Here is a 21,508-nt window from a genome sequence, read left to right as displayed (position 1 = left end):
TCTTCCTCAGGTTTCTGTGTGCTGACCAGGATCTTTGTCCTCCTGGTTCTTGTTTTTTTTTTTAGTCAGTACTGGGGATCAAACAGCCACCTGCTTGCAAGGCAGGTACTTATGCCACTGAGCTAAATCCCAGCCCCTGTCTGCCTGGTTCTTCCTAGAGCACTGACCCAGGTCCCAGGATCCCTTTGGAACTTGTGGACCTGGGATCCATACACACAGCTGCTGAACTGTCCCTTGGCCCTGGTGGCACCACTTCCAGTGCTTGGGTCAGGAACTGGTGCCCATCCTCTTGTGCCTGATGAGACAGGAGTGGCATCTGCTGGGAAAGGACCTCATTCCTGAGAGCTGCTGCCTCTTGCACGTCATCCCACCGGGATGCAATCCCATCAGGATGTGACAAACTGCCAGGGGCAACTTACAGGCAGATCCTACATAAGCCAACCTGAGTGCACAGCAGGACACTGGGAGGAACTGGGGAGGTTCCAGGGTCCTTGCTGTCACCACTGAGCTGCTGAGTGGACCAGCCATGCTGCAGACCTTGTGTGTCCCAGCTGTCCAAGGCTGTTGAGTTCGTTATCATTGTCTGCAGACAGAAGTATTCTGCCTGCTCTCTCCTTATCCCGCCCAAACCCATCCCACCCAGCTGGTTCCTTGGACAAAGACCTTTGTCCGCCCTGCCAGGATTTGTGAGCCTCTGGTGGGATTTCATCCCTCCTTGCAGGTTCCTAAGGTGTGACCTATTCCTTCCTCTCAGAGCTTTGGCAGCTTTTGTGCACTGTTAGTTTCCTGGGGCCACCATGGCAGAGTCCGCAGGTGGGCAGCTTAGATATCAGACATTCATAGCTCACATCCTGGGGGCTGGAAGTTGAAGATTTAGGTGTCCCCTCTTGAGGTCTCTCCCCTTGGCTTACACATGGTGTTTCCCTGTGTCCTTGTGGGGTCATCCCTGATGTGTCTATGAACCCAGCTCTTCCCATAAGGGCCCTAGTCAGATTGGATCAGGGTCCACCCTAAAGGCCTCTAATGTAAACACCTCTACAAGGCCCCACTATGGTTGCATTCTAAGGTGCTAGGATTTAGGGCTTCAGCATATAAATTTGGGGGGACAGCCTGTTAGCCTGGGACTTCATAAGAACAAAAAGCATAGGGGCTGGGGATTTAGCTCAGCGGCATAAGCGCCTGCCTTGCAAACAGGCAGTCGTGAGTTCGATCCCTGGTACCGATAAAAACGAAAAAGACAAAAACAAAAAAAAACAAAAAGCATTTTGTGTAGACAGTGAAATCAGTTCATTTGGATTTTCTGGTCTATTAGCAGTTAGATGGAAGCATGATGGATCAAACCTGCACGAAAGCTTCCCCTCAGAACTACTCTCCAGTCACCATCTAGTATTAATGACCAAATTGCCATCCTAAATCAAGGCCACATTACATTGCACTTTTTCTTTATTTCACATTCACACCTTAACACTTTTCTTTCACCCAGTGGTCAGATGTGGCTACTGATGGCTTAGGCTTCCTCCCATCGCTGGACCATCCACTGATGCCATGGAGTAGGGCCACTTTCTTCACAGGTGGTGGTGGGGGACATAAGCCCAGAGGTCGAAGCAAGTGGCTAAGCTCCGGCTGGAGCAGTATGTTGGGAGGTATGTTGGGACTTGGGCAGTTTGCTTAAACTAGGTATGTCTTCTCTGCAAGGGTGGTGCCTCTTTTTTTTTTTGGTCTCTTTGAGACAGGGTCTCGCCATGTAGTTCCGGCTGGCTTTGAGCTCACTTTGTAGCCCAGGCTGGTCTTGAACTTGCAAACAGCTCTCCTGCCTCAGCCTCCCAAGTGCTGGGATTATGGGAGTGTACCACCACGCCCGGCTGGTGATGCCTGTTTTTCATGCTAATTCTCATCCTGCACTGAGAGCAAAAACAGATGCATTTATGGAAAAGATCTGGCCAAGCAGCAACTAAATGGGCCCGTAGCTGCCCAGACCCCGTGAGCAGGTCTTTCGCAGGGATGTGTGGCACTCTGGAGCCCAGGGGTGAGGTGGGTGGTCAGCTCAGTCCAGGGATTGAAGAAATGTGTGGAGGTGGATGACTGTCACACTAAGCCTTGGAGAATTCTCTCCTTACCCGGAAACACCTGTGTGACCTGAAGAAGACAAAAACTGTAACAAACACGTGAGTTCACCCCAATGCCCACAGTCCATTCTGACCTTCACAGGCGAAGTGAAGAGCAGGCCTGGTTTGGAACTCAGGAAACTGAGGTCACTGAGCCTTGGTGGTTTATGAGACGAAAGAGGTGCTATATGTCACCAGACACGGGAGTTGTAGTGATGGGGAGCCTGCCCCCAGAGGCTCGGTGACTCCTGGCTCATCTGGGAAAGTCACTCTTTCCTGTAGACTTCCCTATGACTTTCTTTTTTTTTTTTTTTTTTTAATTTAAGGAGAAAAGAAAAAAAAAGTGAAAGGGTACAAGTTATACAGATTTACAGAAGAAAAAAATGAACAGTAGGAAATCACTAGTTAATGGATTACATATTGCCATCTTAAAAATAATTGTTCAAGTCACAAAATTAAAGCTTGTAGAGTGGACATTCCAACAATGATACTGCAAACAGTTCTGTTCAATGATCCAATAAAACTCTGTGATATCATCTTCTATCTTATACACTTAAATATACATGCAGTTATATAGTTTAGAGCACTTTCTTTTCCTCTCTTTTGTACAATGACTATTACACATTTTGGGTTTCATTCCTTCCCTATGACTTTCCACAGGGCTAGTGACTCCCACAGCCATCCCAGCCCTTGCTTCCTGTCCTGGCCCCATCAGGACATTGTCCTGGCTGTCCCTTGTGCTATCACTGGGCCAGCTGGCCATAGGGTCACAGGGGCCAGGGTCTCTATCCTCTGTCCTTTTCGCCCACTGGAAAGATTGCACCAGGGAACCAAAGCGTCCTGCATGTGCTTGGTCAACTAAAGACCTGGTGAGGAGCTGACTCGCTCTGAGCAGGGATGTATGGAATGTAGTTGTTTCCTGTGGGAGTCTGTCCCTGAGCCAGCAGGGGCTCATGAGCCTGCCAACTGGCATCCAGAGCTCGGGCATATCTGTTACTTATTGAATCTTATCCCCCAGAGACAAATGCACTGAAGTCTGAGCCCTGTGCTTGTAAAGGCGACCCTATTTGGAAATGGAATCTTTGCAGATTCTGTGAAGCTGTGAGTTAAGAAGAGGTAGTAGGGGAGGACAGAACCTCAGTCCTGTGTGCCTGGGTCCTTTTAAGGAGGAGGAGACACAAGAAACAGATGGTCCTGTGAAGATGGAGGCAGAGACCCTACAGCTAGCTGCACTGAGGCGGAAGGGAGCTACCAAGAAGCTGGGAGAGACAAAAGCCATCCCTCCAGACTCCAGAACTGTAAAAGAATAAATTCTTATTGTTTCCAGCCACATCGTTTGTCATATGTTATGGCCGCCCCCGGGATCTGACACAAGTGGCCTCTCCTGCTGGGTGAGGGAGCTGGACACACACAGTCCTGACCACTCCCTGCCTGGCATTGCGGGGCCTCCTCAGGGACTGTATTCAGCTCCTAGTCTCTGCCACCTCTGAGGGCCCGCTGTCACCCGCCCCAGGAACTCCTCTCTTCCCACCATGGGACACAGGCATGATGCCCAAGGGCTCCAGCTCACCTTGCTCTCAGCCAGTTAAGGCCATCGAGCTGTCCTAGGTGGGAGGAGATGGATCCCTAGGACACTTTCAAATCTGTTCGTCCCAAGTGAGCTCCAGGACACACAGTGCACCCAGAAGAGTGAGCTGGCCCAGGACTATCAGGTAAGGTGGTTCCCCACATGTCTCCTGAGCTTGCTCTGGGCCAGCCAGCTGGTCAGGATGTCATTCCCTGACCCCAAGGGGCTCCCAGCCAACAATACAGAACTTGGCCAGTGGCTCCCACTGCTCATACGTGTTACATCTCAGCAAGGCAGAAAGCACATGTAAGCTGTAAGAGTTAATAAGGGTCTCTGAAAACCAAGTGGCCCAGAGCCCAAGCAAACTGACCTCACTTAAAAAAATGAGGAGCTCCTGTGGCAAAAGGAGTATAACTTCAGGAGCCGCTCAGTCCAGCAGCTTGTCTGGAGCCCTGTTCCCCCTCTCTGCTCTTATAGGGCAGACTCCATGCCAGGCTGCCTTCTAGGTGGCAGACATGTCTGCCAGAGTCCAGAGGATGAGGGATACTCTTTGCAAGTTTCTCCCCATGTCCCTTAGTGCTGTTGGCTTTAATGTCACTACACCCTTGAATGCACAGCTCTGCTTTTGTGTTCTTCTCTGGGTGTAAACAGGCTGTTGAGTTTGAGCCTATCAAGGCTTGACCCAGAGCTGAGGATGGGGTTGGTTCCAAATGAGCCACAGAGCTGGCAATGGGTGGGTCCCCAGAGCATGATCTGGGTGCGGTTCTTATCAGGAGGGGGAATTGGGGTGTGAGAAGACCAAGGTCTTTCCACCTGAGGAGCCAAAGGAGGACTCTGGACTCCTGACTTTCTTTTGCCTCCCACGTAAAATGTGGTTGGTGCCTTACTACAGGCTGGGAGCAGCAGGACCATGTGACCAAGGCCCGGAAACTCCAAAACTATGAGGCGGTATCTGTCATAGTGATGGGGAGCCAGCTGACCAACTGAGCATCGAGAGGATCTCTCATGAGCTCATGTTCCTGCAGGTTATTCTCACTGTATAGAGAGGGAAACTGAGGCTCAAGAGGCCAAGCTGCACAGCCCAGATGTCACAAAGCTGAGGTCCAAACTTCATGTCCTCCACTGGGAAATGATGGTTAGTGTGTGTATATTGGTATGTGACCTTCCTTTTTAACAGCTGGTCACCTTCAGACATCCACTGGGTGGCTGTCCTACTCCAAGCCAGGGGATCAAGACAACACTGACCATAGGGCTTGGAGCTTGAAGCCTAGGACACAGGGTCACCTGGAAAAACTAGGTCTATATATGCACCAGCCTTTCGGGGGGAACCATCACATGGAGGGCATGTGCGTCCTGAGTTTCCTAGGAACAGGAGTGTTGGCCCTGAACCCTAGGCCTGGCATGTGTGATCCCAGCACTGTCACTACACCTTCCTGGGCCTCAGTTTCCTTACCTACCACAAGGAGCAGCAAATGCCCCTCTAATCTCAAACTCAGCCTGTTGCCTATTTTTGTATAGCAAGTTTCCCCAGCACGCAGGGCACGCCCGCATTTCCCAAGCTGCCTGGCTGTTACGGCAGAGATGACCAGTGCGGCGGCTGCAAATCCTCCCACATTCCTGTCTGGTGCTAGCAAACAGTCTGATAACCTTGGGATCCTCGCGCTTGTTCCATACCTGAGGACAGGGCCAGATCTGCAGCCCTCACCAGTGTGTGTGTCTCCTCCCTTTCCCCAGCCCAGAGGGTTGTTTTGGGACCTGGGAAGCAACTGCTTAGTGTTCAGTTCTATAGTGGCACACAGCATACACTGTGACCTTCAGCTGCCCCGGCCTCTGGAATCACAAGGGGAGGAGATGCCCAGACAATCAGCCTGGAGGGCCTGGGCCTGGAACAGGAGCGATCTGCACCCCTCCTTCCTCTGCTGCTAGGTGCAAACCCAAAGGATTAATGGAGGTCGCAGCCTTTGATAGGCTGGAGCTCACAGTGGCCCCTTCTGCACAGCCTTCCCCATCCTCCCCATGTGCCCTGGGAGTCGTGGTGACAATGCCCCCGGATGTGGGGCCCAAGGCCGGCAGCCCTGGACCTGCCCGCCCACCCGTCCATGGGCTATTGTCTGCCCCAGGCCTGCGGTGTGGCGCTGGGTTGCTGGGGCCCCAGCGGGCAGGGGGACTGTGGGAACGGATTAGAGGTCCTGGGCTTTCTTTCCCTCTCTGCATAAACTCTTGATCAAAGGCATTCCTGGGATGACAGAGCCCTGCAAGAGGCAGGCGAGGGGCCTGTCCAGCATGTGGTCCCCCATGAGGGAAGGACACACACTCCACCCCACGCTGCCATCGCCATCACTGCCCTCCCATGGGCCCCGCCACATGCCCAGTTCCTGGCATCAACCTCTCTCGAGGCGCAGTGGCAATGCAGTGGCGGAAGGCTGAACACTCACGTCCTGGGCCCAGAAGCTGTGGGACCTGGGCTCTGGTCCTGCTGCTGCAAGGAGGTCCACAGAGCAGGCGGCCGGTCCACAGCAGGTCAGAGAACCCTTCCTCTAGAAGCCCATGACCCCTGCCCATCTTGTCACAGCCTGTCCACCCATTCTCCCTCCAGAAATGAGTGCACATGTCCACCCTGCCTAGCCTCTCACCCCAAGCCTTTATCCTGACAGTTGGGGGTGGCCCCTGTGTTTCCGCCATCCTTCTACTGTGGAGTCTGCTGGCTTGGGGACAACACTGCCTTCCACTCATCTGCAGGGTGCAGAAGAGGTCTGAGGGGTCCCCAGGATTTCTGTCTTCCCTCAAGAGGGTGCTGATCAGAGCAGGAAGACACAGGCCACCTGTGGAGGCACAGGGCTGCAAAGGCATTATGGAGACTAGTTTTCTTTCAGGCCATGAGGGGTAAGCAGATGGGATAGCTGGGGTGTGGTGATGGTGGTGGTGAAGGGACAGAGCCTGGTGCAGTCTGGTGAGTCACCAGCCAAGGGCAGAACCCAGGTTCAGAGAGGAGACCAAAGGGATGGGCCAGTCCCCACAGACGGGGATGAGCTGAAGAAGCAGGCCCGGTGGGCATGGATGGATGGTTGGATGCTGATCAGGATGCAGGCAGGGCACCCCCCCCCCCGAGTGGGTGGGCCAGGGGCCACGAGAGCACAGGCAATGAGCTTCTGGAAAGGAGCAGCAGGGTGTGGACCACTCAGAGGTTTGGTCCCTGAAGCTCCTGTTTTTATTGTCACCCTGTCACCAAGAGCAGCCAGACAACCCCCAAAGGGACCAGCCATCACGACATCGAAGAGGGGTCAAGGTTCCTGTCTGCTGAGTTTGACGGGGGATGTCCCACGTCCTGCTGCCCAGCCAAGGAGAGTATTGGGGGTTGATTATCAATGGGGCTCAGCCAGGTGCACTCTGAACCTCACTGTGGGTCTGGAGGTGAAGCTCATGCCATCCCTCTAGGCTTCTGCCTACCTCCCTTTCTGTGCCTGTACCCCAAGGTTCCCTGCCCTGGCACCTTGTCCTCAGTCTCCTGATCAGGACATTGCTCCGCCCAACATGATCCTGCTGTGGGTCTCCATCCCTTTGTCATCCTGCCATCCCACTGCCACCCCACTTGGCCTGAAACACAGTGGCCCTATGCTCCCTCTTGCAGTCATCCTGTGGGCTGAGGTTGGGGATGTCGATTCTCAGGGTTCCCAGTCTGACACACACCTGGTTCTTGCGTGGAGCTGGCCCTTGGGAACCACTTGAGTGGCCATGAGCTTCCTTAGACTCAGTGAGCCCTGGGGTTCTTGCTGTGAGACCACCTGTCAGCCACTTTTGGGGCACCCTGCAGGCTGCCGGACCTGCCCAGCATAAGACCATCTTGGGGGAGGCTCCTGGTGTCCCCTTTTCCCTTTCTCCCAGAATGTAGGTCGCCATGCAGATTCAGTTTGGTCAAGCCTAAGCCCTCAAGATCACTCTGCACAAGTGTATGGGCACACAATAGGTGCTGCATAGAGGCCTTGGTGGCTGACAAGTGACAAAACTGTTCTTGGCTTGAGAACTGGTGAAGACAATTGGGCCATGCTGCAGACTGAATCCCAGAACACAAAACTGCAGCAGGTCCCATCCCACTCTTTGCCCAGGATTTGGAAGCCTGGCAAGTGAAGCCCTAGAGGCGGGTGACAGAGTTCAAGAAGGTCCCCCATGCGCCTGGGGAGCTATATGAAAGGCCACCCTGGACCACAGCCCCAGCACTGTGCTTTGCTCCTGGATCTTGGCTGTGCGTAAGGCCTGTGATTCACCCAGAGCAAACAGCATGTGCGCCAGAAGAGGGGGAACAAATGCTGGCTTTTATTTATTTTTCTATCTACAAATAACAGGGAGGGCAAATAGGCCACACGAGGGTTGGGAGATGCTTTTGATCAAGGGGCACCGCTTCGGTCCCTGACGCCAGAAGCTGTTTACGCATCAGAGGTGCCACCTGCCAATTCTCCATGAACCCTCCACCCCGGATCATTTGGCAGTGTCGGGAGACATTCTAGGCTGTCACCCAGGGGAGGGGCTGCTGTCATCTAGTGGCTGTCAGGATGACCTAGCCCCATAGGGCACCCCTGTGTACCTGGTGAACCCAGCCTGCCCCCGCCAAACCCTGGCCAGGTCCAGACCTCTTTCTGACCTCCTGCCAGCCCAGAAAACACACAGGCAAGGACCACACTGGGATTTTACCGATTTTATTTCTAGACTTTTCACGTTTGTCTTTTGTTTTCTGCTGGAAACGTGCCGGTTACATGTCCATGCTGGGAGGCGCTGCGGTGTCAACTAAAGCACGGACCCAAACTGCCCACTGACCAGAGACGCTCGCAGACTTTTACATCGCAGGACAGACTCTGCTGTGCTCCGTGGACCTGCCACCAGCCTTTGGCCTTTTGGCACACAGTATTGGAGATGTCTGCCCTCACCCACCACCGCGGACACACCGTCCCCCAAGGACCCCGCTCAGTTCAGACACAGAGACGCCGCAGCCAGAATGGTTGAGGTAAGCAAAAGCAGTGATCCGGAGGGGTGGAGGGCTGGCCCTGCGCCTGCCGATGGCCTCCAAGCACAGACCACCCCTCGGGGGCACAAATCCTTTTGGTTCGGCAGCTTGCTAGGGGACTCAGGCACACAGCATTGTGAGCTGGCTCCATTGAGATTTGGAGTCTCTTTTAAATTAGCATTATGCTGTAATTAACAAAACAACAGACAGAACACTAGTACAATAACAGATTAACACACCCAAAACTTGAACAAATTCCAGAAAGCAATTTCAATCATCCCGAATGACAAGAGTCCTACGGGCCCAGCACCACAGTGGCACGTAAGACAGACTGGTTATAATAATAATAATAATAATAATGTAATGTTCATAACTACACATACAGAATGATACAGCGGTCAAAACTACTACGATGGTACATCCTGGATCAGGTGAACAGCCCCATACAACGGGCGCAGGGGAAAGATCTCAGACCCAAGTCTGGTCTCCAGAGGCCCAGCGGGGGGCTCACGGAGCAGGCCATCACTGGCCCCTACCAGGCCCCGTCTTGGGATCCTGTCTGTGTGTCTGTCTGCTGAGGCAGACAGAGCCCAACTGTTGGGTCTGCACATGGCTAAGTGAAGCATGAGGTATTGTGAACAGGGACCTTTTTTGGAATAGAGCAGTAATCACATTAAGTCAAAATTGATCACATAAAAAAAAGAAAAGAAAAAAACCAACTACAAAACAAGGGAATCTGTAATACAATTTTCTATGAGGCGATTCAAACTGGAACATGGCAGTATATGACATTGTAAAACAAAACAAAACAAAACAAAACAAAACAAAACAAAAATCTGATCCTCCGATAGCAGCAAAACAATGTGAAAGAGATACAGAGAAGCGATGTGAGTTTGTTTCCGAACCGTGCCGGGAAGTCATGGGTAGCAGCGCATTAAGAAACGGAGCCGCAGCCTGTCCCTCACGCGGTCACTGCCCCGTCCCCTCTTCCCGTCCACACTTCCTTCCTCCCGTCCTCTCTCCAGCCTCAGCCTCACGCTCTCGCCACCTCCCTTCAACACTTCCTAAATAAAAAGCTACAGAGCCAAGATGTGCAAATTGTCTACCTGTCACTAACTCTTCTTTTTTCAAGGAGGGGGCAGGGGATAAGAGTGCGTTGGAATCGAACTCATCCAAGTACCCTAACTTTCCTGGATGATTCGCAGATCAGACCACTTTGGAAGATGCCAAACAGGCTGAATCCGTGTCTTGTGTGGTTTTGCTTGAGATTTTCCCCCTTGTCTACAAAGGGACCAATCTTCCGTAAACTGTATTAAGCCTGTGACACCAAAGGCAGAAAGGTTTGTGTGTTTAAACCAAGGGGAGATTGCATTACTTTATAGCTCATACTGGCCTTGTGAGCACCCTCTGCAATAAATACTCTTTTTAGCCTTAACTATAAATTATATATTTTAGTGTTTAAAAACCTTCCATCATGAAACACCTAAAAGTAACCCTTAAACTACTTGCTCTCTAGGCAAACCTTTGAGGTCCTTAATTTCAAACACCAGCTGGCACCAAAGGATTCCTAAGAACTTTAATTTCTCTACAGGACAGGAACTTCTCTATCATCCTGGCAATGCTGAGAATGCAGATCTGTTTCTTCTTGACTGGAACAAAACCTTCAAAAAACATCCCCCTCTCGCTAACCCCGCAGTGACATGCACTTGCTTAGCAATCCTGTTTGCGTACAAGTACGTGAATATTCCTAAACCATTCCATTAAAATTTGCCCCGCCCCCGCCCCCCTGCATGTACAACATCAACAACAATATTGCCTCTAACTACTGGACCCAAAGTGCTTTGAAATGGAATGGTTTCAGAATACCGAGAAGGAAAATCAAAACAACAATTAAAAAAAAAAAAGAGAGAGAAAGTTGCTGTGAATTTGACCTGGCTGTGAGCAGGCTGCAGGGCCATTGGGTAAAAACCAAAACCAAAACCAAAAACAACAACAACAACAAAAAAAACAAAAACAAAAAAATCAAAAAACCCAAAAAAACCAGCATCTCATAAACAGTTAACTACAAAAATAGGAAGATTATAAAAATAGAATATATTATGTTGCTATTTCGTTTTCTCTCTATGGTAATGGGTCACAGGAGGGGGACAGCTGGCCTTTCCCACTCCCTTGAGACTGGCTGGTAGCCGCAGGCCTGGCCCTGGATGCGGATCCTCCGGCGCAGGCTGAGCACACTGGGGCTGCCACAGTCTATGACTTGAGAGATTGCATCAACCATCCATAAGGTGAAGAGGTTACATATCTACCTAGTTACGAGATAAATGAACATACATGTGGCTTATCAAGTGACTACATGGCTGAACAAGCGGGGCACAGGCGCACCCAGGAGAGCACAAGAATACATATTTCTAGCTAAAATCCTCTTCTACTTTAAAAAATGGTCTGTTGGGATTTTTCTCTTTTAAAATGCTTTTATGTCTTAAAGAAAAAAAAGGAAAAGAAAAAAAAAAATAAGAAAAAAAACCAAAACAGAACATGAAGAATCAAATCTAGTCCCCCCTGGAGACTTCTTGTGTGTTAATGTCTATTCTTACCAGAGACACAAGCACATTAATACATAAACTAGTTGATTATGCCGGTATAAAAGCCTCTATTTTGTAGTACAACTCACCTCCCCCACTCAGGTTATGCAAATTCTATCCTCTCTCTTTTGCTCTTTTTTTTTTTTTTAAAGGTTTTCAGATAATTTTTTTCCGTTTGCTTAAGTCAGAGATGGGAGGGAGAAACAGCAAAGGAACAAAAACCAACAAGGAGAATGAAACTTTCCCTTCTGGTAACAAAATGTCCCGAAGAAGAGGGACCTGGTTAGAGGAGCAGTTAGGACTGGCTCTTCCCTTGCGGGCGCTGCCAACCACTGCTCCGTGCCCTGGTGGCAGCGGCACCTCAGATGTCCACGTCCCGCACGTCAGTGGGCGTGCAGGCCAGGTCTGCTTCTTCCTCCTCTTCTTCTTCCTCCTCTGCGGCCTTGGGGTCCAAGTTCTGCTGGGCCTGACGAAGGCTGGACTCCAGCAGAGCCTCGATCTGCTCCTGGCAGGCACGCAGGCAGTCCTGGAAAGGGGGTGTTGTGGGGGTCTTCAGAAACAGGTGCAAAGCCAGTGCCCTGTTTTAATGCTGGATTTGAAAGATCTTGGCTCAGAGTACCCCTCACAATGGCCACCACAGGCCTGGGAAGGAGAATTATGTGCTACTTTGGCCCCCAGCTTTCTTCTGGCCTGGTGAGCCGACTCAGAACCAGATACTGCTGCCCCTTGCACTGCCCCTATACAGACCCCAGATGCTTGCTGCTCGCCCAGAGCAGAGCCTGGCTTCTTGGAATTCCTTCATGGGCCCTAATCTCCAGCTTCCTGGACTCCATTCCTCCAATCCAGGTGGGGAGGCCCCCAGGGCCCTACCCTTTTGGATGTTACGTCTGCCCAGTGGCAGCCCTGAAGGTGAAGCCCACACTCTGATCAATTGAGGATGGACGCCAGGGGCCCACAGGGTGCTCGCACCCATTTGTGCTGCAGCCCTGCGCCTCCATCCATGCTGGGCTGGACTCCCCTCGGGGGTGACCATCTGCACTGCCAAGGGGAACCCGGGACTCCATCCATGCTGGGCTGGACTCCCCTCGGGGGTGACCATCTACACTGCCAAGGGGAACCCGGGACTCCATCCATGCTGGGCTGGACTCCCCTCGGGGGTGACCATCTACACAGCCAAGGGGAAGCCGGGACTGCCCCACGCCAGGGTCAGTGTCCCAGCAGCTCATGCTGTTCTTGCCTCTGGGAGGCCTGGGTAAAGCAGCTGCTTCCTGGTGCCAATGCTGGGACTTCGCCAGAGGGAGGGCTTCTCACACTGACACTGTCTCCAGTCTGCCCTCCAAGGGGCTTAGCCATCACCCCACAAGGGGTTATAGGAGGGCATGGCCAACGTTCCCAGGGCAGCAGGGCTTCCCAGGGACCCACATTTATGAAGTGTGTCTCCTGCCCTTTCGGGTTGAGATCCAAGATGAACGAAGGTATTAGGGCTGGTACAAAAGGTACCATTTTGTAGATGAGGAAGCCAAGGGCCCAGAGGCCTGGTGTGAACACACAACTCAACTCCAGATCTCCTCAGATGTCTTTGAGGCCAGAAGCTCCCACCCACAAGCCCCTCAGGTACTTGTCAGTTCTTGAGGGGGCTGCATGCTGGAAGGAAGCCAAGCAGTGCAGGAATGGGGTCTTCTGGGCTGTCATCACCCCGAGCAGCTCCCCACCCAGCTCATGGTCCAGCTCCCTGGCCATCTGTTCCCTTGTCTCAGAAGCTTCACACTGACCAGCAGCTCGGGCCCATGACCCACTCAAGTCCCATGGCTGAGGTTGGAGCATGAGTTGAATTCAGGCTTTTGGCCCCTTTCTACCTTGTCCCTGCTCTAGCCTGAAGGCCTTCCCAGTAGATGGTGCCCTTTACCCCTGGCCAGAAGGCCCCAGAAGAATCAACTATGCTTTTTGGTGAAAAGGGACACATAATTACTGATACACGGCCACACAGCACGCCTGAGGCACACCTCAGAAATTTCTAGAACACACCCTCGTCCATATCAGAGTCCTTGGCAAAGGCATCCCCCTGAGGAAACTCCATCTAAGAAGATGGGCTGTAGTCTGGCCATGAACTTCGCCCATGTGGCCTGGAGGCAACGGAAGAGTGAAGGTGACATCTGAGGCCCTGCTCATCTCAGAAAAGAATAGGAGGACTTTGCTGTCAAGGGTCTTTCTGAGTCTGAGCTCAGCTACCTTTACCACTGGAAAGCCAAAGTCATTCTGGTCTCGATTCCCTGTCAGCTGGGAGGCATTTTCCTAACATCTAATTAGAACAGTCTCTGATTAAGGAAGGGACAAGATGGCCACTGCTTGGCAGTTGCCTGCAGACAGTCATGGTGTGGCACTGCCCCCAGAAATCCATCAACACGGCTGACCAGGTCAAACAGTGCAGGATGTGGGGCTGGGGACTTTAAAAAGTGCAGATACAAAGCATCTTTCTTTTGCAGCGGTCTGCCGCTTGCTCCCACTGAGCCCAATGCCAGCCACTCTGCTGGAGGGGCTTTTTTTTCTAGGCCATGTCTTTGGCGGCTAAGGAAGTGCTGGACTTTGAGGCCCCAGAGCGTCTCCCTCTGAGAGACTGCTGCCCCAACAGCCCGGGGAGGACACCCCTCCCCCACCCAGGGTGAGCCTGGCCAGGGCTCTTGTGAGCCAACACAGAACTCCCTAGGCAGGGGACAGGCAGGTGAAGATGGGCATCAGGGCAGAACTCTTCAGAAGCTCTGGGGCGGGCCCACCTGCCCTGGGAAGGGGTGTCAAGGCAATCAGTCATTCCCACACACACAGCAGGTAACAGCTGACCTGCCAACCTCTGTCTAATTTGGTAAAGGCCATAAACCCTTGTAATTGTCATTTAAGTTCTCTCTTCACAAAAAAGAAAAGAAGTGGGTATAAAACAGTGGCACTATTAAGAATGAAGTCACGGTCAACTCAAGTCGTGTTTCCCAGAACCCCACCCCCTTAGCCCATAAAAAACAAGTTTGTTTCCATTGGTCTCGGTGACCAGGGTCTCAGACCTCCCAGGAGCTCTTTAAAGCTGGTATTCACTGCCTGCGAACCCTGTGGTCAGTGGAGCCTCACTGTGGCAGGCTTGGGCCCCTTTCTGTCGGGAGGGTTGTGGCTCTTACCTGTTCATGGGTGCCCCAGAGACAAGAGAATCTACTGGGACCCATAGCAGGGGACCATAGGAGGTGGGTGCAGGACCCTGCCCAGCCTCTTAGAGCCTACTTAGCCTGTCACCCATGAGGACCCAGGTGCCAGATGTCCCCTGTGGCCACCACTTACCGGGTCACACTTGATCACTCTGGAGAGGAAGTGTGTCAGGCGGTAGCAGGTCAGGAAGTTGTTGGGGCTCCCCAGGTGCAGGCCTTGTACTGCGGCCACCACACTTCCAGCCGCCACCATGGAGGGTGGGTTGGAAATGAACTTCACATCTGCAGCAGAGACAAAGAGGGGACGTGAGCAGGGTCCTGTGATTCAGGGGCACCTGGGGAACTGCCACCCGTGAACGCCGGCTGATCAAGATCAACCAGGTGCACAGTGAAGGTGGCCACACTGAAGGGACTGGCTACCACCACCATCCTGCCCTTGCAGCAGGCCGAGTCTCATCAGTGTCACTTAGTCATAAATGAAGGACGCAAAGACAGGAATCTTGTATGTGTCTCTGCAACAGTGATGCTAGGTACCTGCCACTGCCTGGTGGAAGGGAACAGAGGCAACGAGCCACACTTCCAGAATTCACAAGACCACAGGGAGGTGGTCACTGCCCAAGTCCCTTGGCAGTTACCTGCCTTTCTCCCTGATGTGACTTTTCAGGGTGACGTTCAGCAAAGCCCAACTCCATGCCAGCCCTGTGCCCTGCTGTTTCTCTGGTCAGACAATTCTTTTCCTTGTCCTTTGTCCTGGCCAGATGAGTTTCTCTAAGTCACTGATTGGCAAATTTAAAGAGGTGCGTGGTTCCCACCATGATCATCCATGACACCCAGAGCCAGTGTAGCCAGCCAAGGGTGGGGGGAGGGAGCAGGGTCAGTCCCCTGCACAACAGCTCTCCTTACCTAGTGCCACTTCCCCCAGGGCCCCCCAAATCCTAGCCCAAGTAGGGCCCCAAACCAAGAAGGCTACTCCCCTTCTACAGTTGAGGTTCTTGGGAGGACCCTTTGGTATTCTCGGGCTCCTCCAAATAAACAGACCAAGGACAGTGCCAACCAAGAACAGCCCCCAGCCTGTAGCCTGCACTGTCAGCTGGGAGGACACATTGTCCCCCAACACATGGCAGGGGGTGTCACTCCAGGGTCATCAGCATTCTCCTCCTCAAGCCACAGGCCAATTCCTGACTGGGGGGGGGCCCACTTGTTGGGAGCCCCCCATCTTCCTGGCTCCTCCATCTGGCCACTACTCCAGCAGAGCTCACTGCTTGCCTTCCTATCGTGCCCAATGGGGACTCAGGGGCAGGGACAGCCACCAAATCAACCTATGGCTGTGGGCCCCAGGCCAGAGGCCGATGTGGGAAGGGCAGCGTGGCACCTTGTCAGTCTCCATCGCCTCATCTTTCGACACGGAGTGCCCGGGAACAAGGGGGCTCGGTGAGCTGAATGGTTACAAAGGGAGAGGGGCCCTGAGAGCTACTGGGGGTGTCACACTCCTGCAAGGCTTCATCCCAAGAGAATAAACAACTTTGGTCTCATTAAGGGAGGGGGTGCCGGTGAGGGGCTGGGAAGAAAAGCAGCCACCCTGAAGGGAGACAAAAGGCGGCTTCTGGGCGCCACTGCAGGAACTTAAAAAAGAACCCAGCAATAGAGGGAGGCCACCACTTTGATTCTACCCAATCTGAGGCAGGAGCCCTGAATGGAGACCTTTGCATTGAGGCAAGTCTAGCCACACACAGAAGTCACTTCTGTAAGTGATAAACCACCCTGGTGATGTCCTTGCTAAAGATGTGGACTCTGGGGCAACTGTGTTAAAAAGCCCACCTTTCTGTAATCAGGGGCCCATCTGCCTCAGGGAGGCTGAGGCAGGAGGATGCCAAGTTCAACCCCAGCCGAGGTAGCCGTCTCAAGATACAAAATACAAAAGCTGGGGATGCAGCTCTGTGTGAAGGTCCTGGGGTTCAGTACTGACTACCACACACACCCCACAGCCCTATGCATCCATGCTAAGGAACCTGGGTCTGGGGGTCCCCGAGTAGGGGGAACAGGGCAAACACAGCTTCCTGGACTTGTGCTTATGCCTCCCCGCCTCCAACCCAATTCAGGCACTGGGCTATAGCCCTTGATTCTCTTCTGTCTCTGTGCCTGACACAGGCTACACCTCAGTTGAGCCCACTGGGGCAGGTAGGCATCAGGCCTGGAAGCTCTGGCCTTATAGGCACCCTTGCTTAGGTGCCACTGATTCCCGCTGACCCCTCCTGAAGTGATGTCACGGCCCCCAGAAGCCTGGGAAACCCCAATCATTGGGCAGTCCATCCGCCTTCACCTTCTGATTAGGGCATCCCCAGCCCCACCTTAGAGCCCGCAGCAGCTTAGCACTTATGGCTCCCTGCCGGCAGGCGCCCTGGGGTCCCAGACGGGAGTTCTGGCTGCTCCAGTTGTCCCCAAGAGAGGCTGTGCAACCAGGGTTCTTCTAGTTATCTTCAAGAAACCCCACTGTTTCTCTCAAACCACTTTCAGCTCCATAAAAGGCTGTGTGGAGCCTCTCTCTGAAGGAGCCCCAGCCAGAGAACTCCTCCCTGCTGCCTGAGCGCTGCCCCCACCCTCAACTCCATGCAGACAACCTTCCTGCCACAGGGAGGCCTGGGGGAGGGGTACCGCAGGTACAAGAGGGTGCTGCATTCTGGGCATCCTCACCCCAGGAGAGTTCGTTGTGTAGTGGCGCTACATTCACAGCAAGGGACACAATGGAGGAGCCAGGACTGGGGGGCTCTGCCCCTGGGCAGGTAGGAGAAGATACACGGCCTCTTTAATGCCAGGTTGGCTTGTGGCTCTCAGGCCACCCAAAGTGAGTCCACATGCAGATGTAACAGCTGAAGCCTGGGGGACCACTGAGAGAACAGAGCAGAGTGGGATGGGGTGAGTGGGTTTGAAGCACCCCCATTGGGGGAACCAGGCTTCCTGGACGTAGCTCCCAGTTGGGTGGAGAAGCACAAGGTTACAGCAACAGAGGCTGCATGGGAGCAGTAGGTGACGTGGGATGTGTGTGTGGGAGTGTGTACAAGGGTTTGTCCACACTGGTCCCTAGGTCAGACTCAGACTGCCCACTGGGGTCTAGGGTGAGTGTTGTGCTAGGGGGCTTCTGGGAGCTGTGCCATGGAGGACAGAGGGTGGGTTCCTCTGCTGCCCGCTGGGTGGCCCAAGCCCAGGCTGCTCTGGAGTCCCTCCCAGGACACAGCTGAGCAGAGCTGGCCTGTGGCGCCCCTGGCTGGGCCTCAGGCAGCAAGCAGAGCTCCTCCACTGGCCGCCCCCGCACTGGGGCTGCTGCTGGCCGCGGAACACGTGGTACAGCCACTGCTGGCTGCTCTCCTCGCCCCTGAAGGCGCCCCTGGCAGGTGGCCCAGCTTAGGAGAGGCCAGGAGCGCCCCCCCTCCCGCAACCCAGGCTCCTTGAGGACAGACAGGGGAAGGGCCAGAGGTGGTTGGGACCCCAGGCAAGGTAAACCCTCTCACAGCGTGGACTGGCCATGGGTCAGGTGTGGGGAGCAGAGGCACCAGCAGTGGGCACTGTGGGATATCTGTGGTAGGGAGAGGGCCACTTCTGTGGGCAGGAGGAGGCCTCGGGACCATCTTCCTGGACAGGTCTGGGTAGCAGGCCCCCTACCTGTGGCACACAAGGCGACAAAAGTCTGTGCGTGTTTTCGGATGATCTGTTTGTTCTCCTCAGCCTCCGGCATTTTGGAGAGGAAGTGTTCGATGAAATCATGGGGGGTCATGGCAGCCAGATTCCATTTCAGTTTGTTTACCAGGAGCAGCTCCATTTGCTGTGGAAAACGGGGAAGAGGCATCAAGAGAGGGGGCAGGTTGGCCCCTGGGGCTTCTCCTGCAAGCCCAGCTCACTGGCCTTCACACTTGGTTTTTAGTCTTGAGGTAGGAGAGAGGGTGGAGAATGTTGGGGGCTTCCAAACAGTGGGGGTAATACGCGATCCCAGATCAAAATGGAAAAGGTGAGTGTAAAAAAGGCTCCATTCTCCTTATTAAGCCGACCGCACTGGGAGACAAAAAGACCTCCCACTGCCAGTACTGAGTGCCTTCGTGATCAGCATTGCGGCTTGCGCGCCGCAAGAGGGCGCGCGCCACTCACGTTTGACCCTACTGGAGAGCAAAAAAAAAAAAAAAGTGGTGAGTGGAATCCCAGGACAGGGTGCGGGGGAGGGGAAAGAGGGGGGCGCCTGGGGTGCTGCTGTTGCTGCAGCCGGGCTGGAACCGAGCGGTGTGGGCACCCCTCTCTGGGGCAGGAGCTCTGTTCGTGACAGGCGGTCCCTCCTGCCATCTACACCTCCCCCCAGCAAGGTTTCACTGCTAACGGGGCGTCTGCACGCGGAGGTCCGCGGTTACCAGCAGCTCTTCGGGCCGGATGGAGTTGTCAGTGTAGATGCACAACTTCTCGGCCGTCAGGGGGATGGTCTCCTTCATCTTGGAGGCCACGAACATGCAGGTGGCCCCCAGCAGCTGCAGGCGGCTCTTCTTCAGGGGCTCCAACGACAGGAAGCGGTCCAGGTAGTTCATGGCCAGCGGGAAGACCTCCTCCTCGCACTTCTGCTCTTCGCAAACCTGCAGGAAACCGGGCTGTGACCGCCGCCGCCGCCGGGACCCCTCCAGGCACAGGGTGGCCAGTCCTCGAGGGCGCGGAGGGGTTGGCGAGAGGTGGGGGTGGGGGCACCGGCACTTCTCAGGATGCGCACGAGTCCCCTGAGCCCACACACCCCGAAACTGAAAGGGAAAGTCTGTGCAAGGCGGGCACGATGGACGAGGGTGGGCACGCGGGGCACTGGCGGCGTGAAGACCCTGGCTAGCGCGGGACCTGGGGGCCATCGGTTGGGGGGACACCCACCGCGCAGCGGGGCCGCCGGGGGTTGGGCGCCGAGCTCGCCGCCCTTCGAGACACAAAGGTGGCGTCCCAGGCCGCCGCACCGCATTTCCCCAGACGTCATCTTTTCAAAAAATATTTAAAAATATTTAAAAAATAACTGGGTGTCTAAAAAACGCCTGAAAATGACCCTTGGGCGGCCCTTGATCCATGTCGGGGGTCGACAGCTGGTTGCGGGCTGCGGGAAGAACCCCAGGAGCTCAAACTCCGGGGCCCCCCTTCCCCTTGGCGCGGGCGCTGTTTCCCTCTCGCAAGGGCACCACGCCGCACTTTCAGAAATTATTTAAAAATACTTTTGAGCCCCTGAGGCGCCCACAAAAAGCCTGGAAATGTGGTCCGGGCCCCTGACTTGCTCTAGGAAAGGACCCTGAGCGGAGACCCGCACAGACGGGGGTCAACCCTGGCGTCTTGGGGGCCACGCGACCTTGCAGCCCGGCGTGCTCTATGGGCCAGGCTGCCCGTGTGGGGCGCCCCGGGGCCCGGAGCTTAAACAAAAGGCCCCCCTTCCCCAGCGGAGGGTCCCCCCAAATTAGCTCAGGCCGCGTCTCCGCGTCCCTCCGGGTAGCTCCCGGCGGCCCCTCGCTTCTCTCCCAGCGTCCCGCCGGCCGCTCCCCACCCCCACCCTATCCCCAATTATTAATAAACACTTTTGCTTTGCAATAAAAGCAAAGATGGCGCATAATACTGGCACGAACGGCCCTTGCATACGTGTCCATGGATATTAATTTAAAAATCAAATCTGTGCCCCCTCCCCCCAGAGCTGGCGGCTCCCGTCAGCCGCAGCCAGAGAGGAGGCGCAGAGACGCAGGCGGGGGCCACAAAGGGCGCCCAGACTGCCAGCCTGCACCCTCGTACTCATTGGGGTATTCCTGGCACCAGCTTCCCTCGAAGGCAACCCTTCCTGACCGCCCCCTACCAGGAAAGAGAATTTCTAACGTCCCAACCCCCACACCTTCCTCGTCCAAAAAAAAAAAAAAAATAGCCGGAATAGCTATTTATTTTGAAAATACTGATTGATTCCTAGCAACACCTCGGCAAACTTCAAAGTGGGAGGGAGACGAGAAGGGAGAGAAATGAGGGCAAAGAAATATGGATTTGGGCAACAAGTTGCAGAAAGTCTAAGCCTCCCGAAGCCGCGCACCTCTAGCATCCAGGTGGCCACGATCTTCCGCATGGACGGCAGAATTTCCTTCTGCACACACTTGAAGTAGGACACGGAGGGTGCGCAGGTCTCCTCCGCCTTCAGCATGGCCCGCAGCACCCGGTCGTTGAGGAGGTTGGTGTCCGGGTACGCGCGGCGGATGGTCTCCACTTCGCAGCACAGGAGCTGGTGTTCCATAGCTGGGGCTCTGCCTGGGCTGCCTGGAAAGGGCTACGCGTCCGGACTCTGTCCGCGTTCCCTTGCGCTCTTCTGGCCCTCGCCGGAGCTCGCCGACTCTGCTGCTTGCTGCTACTGCGCCGACAGCCCTCTGGAGGCTCCCGGACTTTGCAACTTCAACAAAACTCCCCTGTAGCCCGTGTGACGTTACTGTTGTTAAGCAGAGATCAAAGCGGGGCAGAGAATGAGGGGGGGGGGAGGGACGGGGCGGGCGCAGGGGGAGGGGGACGCGGGCGCAGCGCTGGGAGCAGCGAGGGGCTGAGCCCAAAAGCCATCCCCGAGGCGCTGCGCTTGCCCCGCGGTGGAGCTGTCCCCGAAGTTCGGTTTTTATAGAAATGCAAATCGTCCCGACTGCCTTTCTCCCCACGAGACAAGAGAGGGTGCAGGGGCCCCGGCTTTCCTGGATGGGTCCCCCAAGACTTGGGATAGGGTGGAGGTGGCTCCGGAGAGGAGCCTTACGAGGAGGGCGGGAGACCACACACAGCCTGGGAGACAGCATAGATAGGGAACAGGGGCCCAGCGACACCCTATATCCGAGCCGGGAGAATGGGTGCATTTCCGAGAACGACACGAGGGCACCCACGGGCAGCGAGACGGCCAAGGAATCTCAGCGTCTGCATTTTCTTTCATTTTCATTAACACGTGGAAATTGCAGGAACTATTTAATATGCAGGGACACGGGGCAGGGCACACAACTCGGGCGCAGGATTCACTCTGGTGCACGGGGGTCGTTGCAAATGTCCGAGAGGATATCTTTAAGCACTAAAGTGAT

General features: G+C 54.4%; 1 protein-coding gene across 1 annotated transcript; it reads right to left on the bottom strand.

Annotated features, from left to right (window-relative positions):
* Positions 1 to 8,347: 8,347 nt before the first annotated feature.
* On the bottom strand, positions 8,348 to 20,880 carry Ccnd1 (cyclin D1). The gene is made up of 5 exons (XM_003468321.5): positions 20,500 to 20,880; positions 18,827 to 19,042; positions 18,093 to 18,252; positions 14,569 to 14,717; positions 8,348 to 11,776 (listed from the first exon to the last, which is right to left on the bottom strand). The coding sequence occupies exons 1-5, from the start codon at positions 20,695 to 20,697 to the stop codon at positions 11,612 to 11,614; spliced, it is 888 nt and encodes a 295-aa protein (XP_003468369.1). The 5' UTR covers positions 20,698 to 20,880; the 3' UTR covers positions 8,348 to 11,611.
* Between the last annotated feature and the right edge of the window lie 628 nt (positions 20,881 to 21,508).

The sequence above is a fragment of the Cavia porcellus genome, unplaced genomic scaffold (assembly GCF_034190915.1).
Source record: "Cavia porcellus strain 051 isolate PalLab524CR breed Dunkin Hartley unplaced genomic scaffold, mCavPor4.1 scaffold_17, whole genome shotgun sequence".
In the NCBI taxonomy this organism is placed as follows: domain Eukaryota; kingdom Metazoa; phylum Chordata; class Mammalia; order Rodentia; family Caviidae; genus Cavia; species Cavia porcellus.
Note: the sequence above shows the minus strand (reverse complement) of the source record. Positions and strands in the feature narration are given on the sequence as shown.

Coding starts and splice junctions, on each gene's coding strand:
- Ccnd1 (XM_003468321.5), bottom strand. CDS start 20,697: ATGGAACACCAGCTCCTGTGCTGCGAAGTGGAGACCATCCGCCGCGCG. Junction 14,718..18,092: donor TGTCGCCTTGTGTGCCACAG/GTAGGGGGCCTG, acceptor TCTCTGCTGCAG/ATGTGAAGTTCATTTCCAAC. Junction 11,777..14,568: donor GAGTGATCAAGTGTGACCCG/GTAAGTGGTGGC, acceptor CCCCCTTTCCAG/GACTGCCTGCGTGCCTGCCA.